General features: G+C 41.3%; 1 protein-coding gene across 1 annotated transcript; it reads left to right on the forward strand.

Moving 5' to 3' along the window:
- The first annotated feature begins 3687 nt into the window (after positions 1–3687).
- LOC131941384 (aquaporin AQPAn.G-like) lies at positions 3688–7139 on the forward strand. Its single transcript, XM_059300629.1, has 5 exons — positions 3688–3978; positions 4465–4596; positions 4788–4925; positions 6008–6088; positions 6667–7139. Exons 1-5 carry the CDS (start codon positions 3688–3690, stop codon positions 7048–7050), a joined length of 1026 nt encoding a protein of 341 aa, XP_059156612.1. The 3' UTR covers positions 7051–7139.
- Positions 7140–7858: the final 719 nt, after the last annotated feature.

The following is a 7858-nucleotide window of genomic DNA, read 5'->3' on the forward strand; positions in this document are numbered from 1 at the left end:
TTTCTGTTTGCGCTTTTTTTCTGTGTGCGCTTTTTTCTTTTTGCGCTTTTTTCTCTTTGCGCTTTTTTCTCCTTGCGCTTTTTTTCCGTGTGCGCTTATTTCCGTTGCGCTTTTTGTTTTGCCCTTTTTTCCGTTGCGCTTTTTTCCGTTGCGGTTCTTTCCGGCCACCAAATTTGATATAAGACTTATATATGAAGTTTCACCAACCTAGCTGTAACGGTACTCAAGTTATCGTGTTCACAGACATACATACACACACACATATAGACACACAGATATACGGACAAGATTGCAAAACTATGTTTTTCCGACTCAGGGGGGGGGGGGGGGGGGGGGTGTAAAACGTCGAGATTTGCAAGTTGTTTTTTTTTTTTGCACGATTACAATACTTTCTCTATACCTAGTATACGAGAAAGTAAACAATATACAAACTGCTCTCTGTTAGTAGTGTACTAGACCACCCGTTATTCTGTGTGTTTCGGAAGTCATCCATAAATGACCATATATTTATTTGACGATTTGTATCTTTCCCTTTCCCTTCCCGTTTCAAACATCTTAACAAAAAGTCAGACCCCACATTCAAAAAGACGGCACACCTAAGGCAAAATGTTACTGTCTTAAAAAAAACACCGATTTCGGCTGAGCATGGGTCTGACCACACTATCCCTTCAAATGCTGACGTCACAGGTGAACTCTACACCTGCCCAACTCTACTTCACCTGCCCTGTGTTTCGCCAAGTCTCAGGCAACATGTTTTTATCGTTTAAAAACACCGATTTCGGCCGGGCATGGGTCTGACCATACTATTCCTTCATTTGCTGAGAAGAAAGAAACAGGTGAACTCTACTTGACCTGTCCCGTGTCCCGCCAAGTCCCGATAGGCAACGTTATCATTTACATCTAAAAAAAAAATTGAAAAAAAAAATTAACATTGACATGATGTGTCTCGAACCCGTACCAGCAGCATATCATCTCAGCTATCTAGGCACTTCCAATCAGGTGCAGAATTAGTGGGGTACTTTTCTTAGATCTAGAGTCAGCGTAAGAAACTTGAGTTACACGAATAGGCCCTATTATTTCAAATTAATTTTTTTTAGCCAATTCCATAGACAAACAAATAAAGATTTATATAAAATAATTAAGGCCGAAAAGAGATTAGCATAGAAATTTATTATTGGCATAGATTCAAGATCTAAATAGAGCTAGATCTAGCTGGAGAATCTACGGCTGGCTTAAGTCTAGTTTTTCCATAGCTCTAGCAGCTAGAGTCTAGCTAGAACCTAAATAGATAAATCCTTGTATTCTCGAATTAGATGATCATTGAAGCTAAAGAGCAAAGATTTATATCTTATATTTAAGAACTAAAATAGTTTAATAAAGAAACTCAATAATTTATTGTGTTTTTGTAACTGTTTTTACTTTCAACTAATTAATTTTGGTTTGACCTAGATTTTAGATCTAGTTCTACTTAGACTTTCCCTTCCTCCGACAGCTTATCTGTAGATCTAGAGAAATTTATTGTATAGGCCTACTCAAATTAGATGAACTGTTGTTCATAAAAAAAATTCATAAAAAACGTTTTAATAACAAGCTTTTATGTACTAATACACTCAAAAGTAGAAAATAAATTATACACTACTATTTAAATTACTCTAAAGAAAAGCGTGGGTCACTTTAGTACTTTAGTACCTATTGGATACCTTTACTAATATTGTCTTCATGTCTTGACCCACGTGCCAAATGTGAATATTATCGGCCAAGTAGAAGTGACCGAATTTTCACCCGAGCGTTTCGATCTAGACTGACGACAGACTGACGACTGACGACAGAGGAAGTGAGTTAAATAAAAGCTTGTAAAAATAGCTAAAGCCGACAGAAAATTTTGCTGTATACTGTGTAAATAAATCATGTGACGTCACTATAAATAAAGTCATTGTTCTGAACTTTTATAATTAGAGTAGTGTTTCTAGCAATGAATATAGTAATTAATTAATTAATTAACGTCTTTAAATAAATTTTTGATTAACAGAATGGTAAAAAAGAACATTATTCTCTACCTAAATACGTATTTTACAGCTCTACACAGAGTGCAGATTCTCTCCTGTAACCAAACAGACAAACAAAATAAATAAATAAAGATATATACCAACATGTAAACAATTTGAGTTTTAGTAATATATATATATATATATATATATATATATATATATATATATATATATATATATATATATATATATATATATATATATATATATTACACATATTTACGTATGAATAAAAAAGACGTCGGAGGAATCTAGCATACTTTTGCAGGTAACACCAACAAACATCCACCAAATATCCACCACACACCCACCACACATCCACCACACACCCACCACACATCCACCACACTTCTCAACACCACACATCCACCACACATCCACCACACACCCACCACACATCCACCACACACCAACCACACACCCACCACACATCCACCACACATCCACCACACATCCACCACACACCCACCACACATCCACCACACATCCACCACACACCCACCACACATCCACCACACACCCACCACACATCCACCACACATCCACCACACACCCACCACACATCCACCACACACCCACCACACATCCACCACACATCCACCACACATCCACCACACACCCACCACACATCCACCACACATCCACCACACATCCACCACACATCTACCTGACAACAGGAAGCGCCGCCAGACGGACTTGTACGTCGGCAACTGACGTCATCACTCCGCCAACGGACACACCGCTTGTCACTTGACTATTTCATTATTTAATTAACTGTTGACGTCATCAAAACGCTTGTCGGAAAGTTTCCCGCCATTTTACGTCGTCGTTCCAGGAGGTCGTCCATCACTGTCACTGGTGCTGTTGTCGTCTGCTTGTCGTCGTCTTCTCGACGCCGCCGCTCTCAATTATACACACACTATTTAATTTTTTTAATCAATTATACACACATTCAAGATTTAATTATTGAAATCAATAACTCGTTTTAAAAATAATAATACAAATGTGAACCCGTTTTTGCTTTAGGGTGTTTTTTGTTTCTTTTGTTTTCGCTCTAATTAATTTAAATTAATTCTTATTATAATTTTTAGCTTTCAGTCAAATAAAAGTTTTACGGTAAAACTGTTGGGTTGGTGGGGGGAGGGGTGTGACAATCAAAAGTTAATGAATTCACGCAATGGCTCGTTGTGTCCCGCTATAAGACGGCAACTTGAACTAGTGTTGTTGTATTACCTGCTGACCACTCGACTGTGACGGAGTTACCCCCAACTTACCTCGACGTTTAGCTCAAGAACATTTTGTTGACGATCTTGTTGAGTAACTGTTCCACTGGTCTCTGTTAGTGCCAGCCGTCCACCTGCCGTCCACCTGCCGTCCACCTGGCGTCCACCTGCCGTCCACCTGCCGTCCACCTGCCGTCCACCTGCCGTCCACCTGCCGTCCACCTGCCTCCACCTGCCGTCCACCAGCCGTCTACCTGCCGTCCACCTGCCGTCCACCTGCCGTCCACCTGCCTCCACCTGCCGTCCACCTGCCGTCCACCTGCCGTCCACCTGCCGTCCACCTGCCTCCACCTGCCGTCCACCTGCCGTCCACCTGCCGTCCACCTACCGTCCACCTGCCGTCCACCTGTCCCACGATGCCGCAAGAGGCCAGGTGTCTCGGGATGTACCTGGGTCTGGTCGAGGTCTGTCAGAGGCGAGTCTTGAAGAGTGCCGGCGCTGAACTCCTCGGTACGGCCATCCTTGTGCTCATAGGCTGCGGCTCGGTGGCCACTCTCGCTGGCCCAGGGGCCACCATGGCAGTGGCCTTCAGCTTTGGCCTGGGGCTGGCCATGGCCATCTGGATATTTGGCCAGATCAGTGGGTCTCACGTTAATCCGGCTGTGTCCCTCGGATTTTTCCTGACTGGCCACATTGGCCTCCTGAAGGTAAGACGACAACTGATCCAACCTCTTTCTATCTGCATCTATTCATGTTCCCATTTTTGATCAGGCTTAGCACGACGCTTGATACATTTTGTTTATAGTGAGAGCTAAGTTTGATACATTTTGTTTATAGTGAGAGCTAAGTTTGATACAGTATATAGTGAGAGCTAAGTTTGATACAGTTTGTTTATAGTGAGAGCTAAGTTTGATACAGTTTGTTTATAGTGAGAGCTAAGTTTGATACAGTATATAGTGAGAGCTAAGTTTGATACAGTTTGTATATAGTGAGAGCTAAGTTTGATACAGTTTGTTTATAGTGAGAGCTAAGTTTGATACAGTTTGTTTATAGTGAGAGCTAAGTTTGATACAGTATATAGTGAGAGCTAAGTTTGATACAGTTTGTATATAGTGAGAGCTAAGTTTGATACATTATATTGTGACCGATAAGTTTGATACAGTGTGTAACTGATGACATATTTCACTTCTCAGCTGTGTGTGTACTGTGTGGCACAAGTGGTGGGGGCGTGTCTAGGCTCGGGGCTCGTGTGGCTGACCCTCCCACACGGGGCTGTCAGCCATATTGGTGCCACATCTCTGGCACCTGGACTCATGTCATGGCAGGTAAATCACGTGACACATGACACATGACGCACTATACATGACAGATCTCTTGCGATACTAAACTCTTGACATCTTTTATACTATTTGATTTCAAATGTTGACACCGCGTCTGACCTTGACCTCTGCTAATACCGTCATGTGACCTTGACATCTGCTGACCTCGCCATGTGACCTTGACCTCTGTATTTCAGGGCTTCCTGGTGGAGATGAGCACAAGCTTCCTGCTGGCCCTGACCGTGTTCTCCAGCTGTGACCGGCTCAGGACTGACCACTCCGGCTCCACAGCTCTCAGCATCGGCTTCTGTGTCACGGCCAACATAGCCTGGAGTGTGAGTGGCTTTTCTTGTGGGTGGGGGTGGCTTTTCTTGTGGGTGGGGGTGGGTTTTCTTGTGGGTGGGGGTGGGTTTTCTTGTGGGTGGGGTGGATTTTCTTGTGGGTGTGAGTGGCTTTTCTTGTGGGTGGGGGTGGCTTTTCTTGTGGGTGGGGGTGAGGGTGTATGTTGTATGTTGTATGTTGTATGTTGTATGTTGTATGTTGTATGTTGTATGTTGTATGTTGTATGTTGTATGTTGTATGTTGTATGTTGTATGTTGTATGTTGTATGTTGTATGTTGTATGTTGTATGTTGTATGTTGTATGTTGTATGTTGTATGTTGTATGTTGTATGTTGTATGTTGTATGTTGTATGTTGTATGTTGTATGTTGTATGTTGTATGTTGTATGTTGTATGTTGTATGTTGTATGTTGTATGTTGTATGTTGTATGTTGTATGTTGTATGTTGTATGTTGTATGTTGTATGTTGTATGTTGTATGTTGTATGTTGTATGTTGTATGTTGTATGTTGTATGTTGTATGTTGTATGTTGTATGTTGTATGTTGTATGTTGTATGTTGTATGTTGTATGTTGTATGTTGTATGTTGTATGTTGTATGTTGTATGTTGTATGTTGTATGTTGTATGTTGTATGTTGTATGTTGTATGTTGTATGTTGTATGTTGTATGTTGTATGTTGTATGTTGTATGTTGTATGTTGTATGTTGTATGTTGTATGTTGTATGTTGTATGTTGTATGTTGTATGTTGTATGTTGTATGTTGTATGTTGTATGTTGTATGTTGTATGTTGTATGTTGTATGTTGTATGTTGTATGTTGTATGTTGTATGTTGTATGTTGTATGTTGTATGTTGTATGTTGTATGTTGTATGTTGTATGTTGTATGTTGTATGTTGTATGTTGTATGTTGTATGTTGTATGTTGTATGTTGTATGTTGTATGTTGTATGTTGTATGTTGTATGTTGTATGCTGTATGCTGTATGCTGTATGCTGTATGTTGTATGTTGTATGCTGTATGCTGTATGCTGTATGCTGTATGATGTATGTTGTATGATGAATGTGTTCTTTGATTTCAGGGCAATCTCACAGGTGGCAGTATGAATCCAGCACGATCGTTTGGTCCATCTGTGTGGACCGGTCAGTGGGACGACCATTGGGTAGGTGTTTAGTTCGACCATTTAGTTAGACCATTGTGTGTTTAGTTAGACCATTGAGTAGGTTTAGTTAGACCATTAATGTTTAATTAGACCACTTAGTTAGACCATTGGGTAGGTGCCTAGTTAGACCATTTAGTTAGACCATTTAGTTAGATTATTTAGTTAGACCATTTAGTTAGACAATTTAGTTAGACCATTGGGTAGGTGCCTAGTTAGACCATTTAGTAGGTTTAGTTAGACCATTGGGTAGATGGTTAGTTAGACCATTTAGTAGGTTTAGTTAGACCATTGGGTAGATGGTTAGTTAGACCATTAGTGTTTAGTTAGACCATTGGGTAGATGGTTAGTTAGACCATTAGTGTTTAGTTAGACCATTGGGTAGATGGTTAGTTAGAGCATTAGTGTTTAGTTAGACCATTGTGTGTTTAGTTAAATAAACCATTGTGTGTTTAGTTAGACCATTGTATGTTTAGTTAGACCATTAGTGTTTAGTTAGACCATTAATGTTTAGTTAGACCATTTAGTTATGTCCCATGTCGTCACGGTCTAATACACAATCCCCCCCCCCCCCCCCCCAGATCTACTGGACTGCCCCGTGTGTCGGGGGGTCAGTGGGTGCTCTGGTCTATGAATATATCTTCGCCGTACGCACGAGCATGCAGAGTGATGACGTCACCCCCAGGGAGCACCGAGGCGATGACGTCAAGCGTGGGCGTGACTACACGGTGGTGGTCGACTCGCCTGTGGACAAACTGGCCAGCAGCCCCTCCCCCCTCAGCCCGGTCAAAACTTGGCTGACCCGGTGCAAGCTGGCCCGGCTAGACAGCGCGGGGAGCAGGAGAGACAGTGGGCTGGGGTTCAATGATGACGTGTCAGAACAGGGGAGCGTCGGTGGGATGACCATCTACAACACCGGCATGGACTGGGGCGGCGACAACGTCAGCATCATCACCAAACTGTGACAGCACACAGCAGCACTGTGACGTGTGACACCCACTGGTGTCAGCTGGCGGGATGTCACGTGACATGTCAGCTGGCAGGATGTCACGTGACATGTCAGCTGGCAGGATGTCACGTGACATGTCAGCAGTAGCGGCTGTGATCTTCAGCCAATGGCCACAGTCTTTTTGACGTCCGTCTTCAATGTCCAATATATATGTAACTGTAAAATAACTGTCCAATACTTATATAACTGTAAAGCGACTGTGCAATAAAGCCCGAATACAACTTACATATTTATATTATCTTGAGCTTAAATGATGTAAATAATGTATATATTTTTTGATATGCCAAAGTTTTATTTTTATATCTGAATTATTAAAAAATAAATTTGTTGTTTTTTCTTAATGAATAGCAAAACTTTTGTGAGAGTTTATTTATTAAAACTTTAACGTTGGTCGTTAGTTTACGTGTATGTGGTCTTGCATGTTTGTAGTATGTGGTTATGTATGTTAGTCATGTTGTATGGGCTTGTATGTTAGATGGTCGTTAGTGATCTTGTATGTGCTAGTTGGTAGTCTGACAACAAGTCATGGATGCGCTATGTGCTACGTGTAATTAACCTAAATATCTAGTCACGTGACCCAAACAATTAAACCACTTGTTTTATAGCAGGCCATTGGATCACCAGTGCCCAATAACATTGGTAGGATCGTGGCTATAAATAGCATCTAAAGTACCAGTCGGTAATGCTCGCTAACTTGTTGAAGTACTTCAAGTGGGAAATATTTTGTTTCTACACATTGTGACAAGAACACATTGAAACAACAC

The sequence above is a fragment of the Physella acuta genome, unplaced genomic scaffold (genome assembly GCF_028476545.2).
Source record: "Physella acuta isolate Inbredline_101_S28 unplaced genomic scaffold, ASM2847654v3 ptg000360l, whole genome shotgun sequence".
Classification (NCBI taxonomy): Eukaryota; Metazoa; Mollusca; class Gastropoda; family Physidae; genus Physella; species Physella acuta.

Excerpts from the sequence above, each read along its gene's own strand:
- LOC131941384 (XM_059300629.1), top strand. The coding sequence starts at position 3,688 with ATGCCGCAAGAGGCCAGGTGTCTCGGGATGTACCTGGGTCTGGTCGAG. Across the intron at positions 4,597-4,787 it reads CTGGACTCATGTCATGGCAG|GGCTTCCTGGTGGAGATGAG; the intron begins GTAAATCACGTG and ends TCTGTATTTCAG. Across the intron at positions 6,089-6,666 it reads GTCAGTGGGACGACCATTGG|ATCTACTGGACTGCCCCGTG; the intron begins GTAGGTGTTTAG and ends CCCCCCCCCCAG.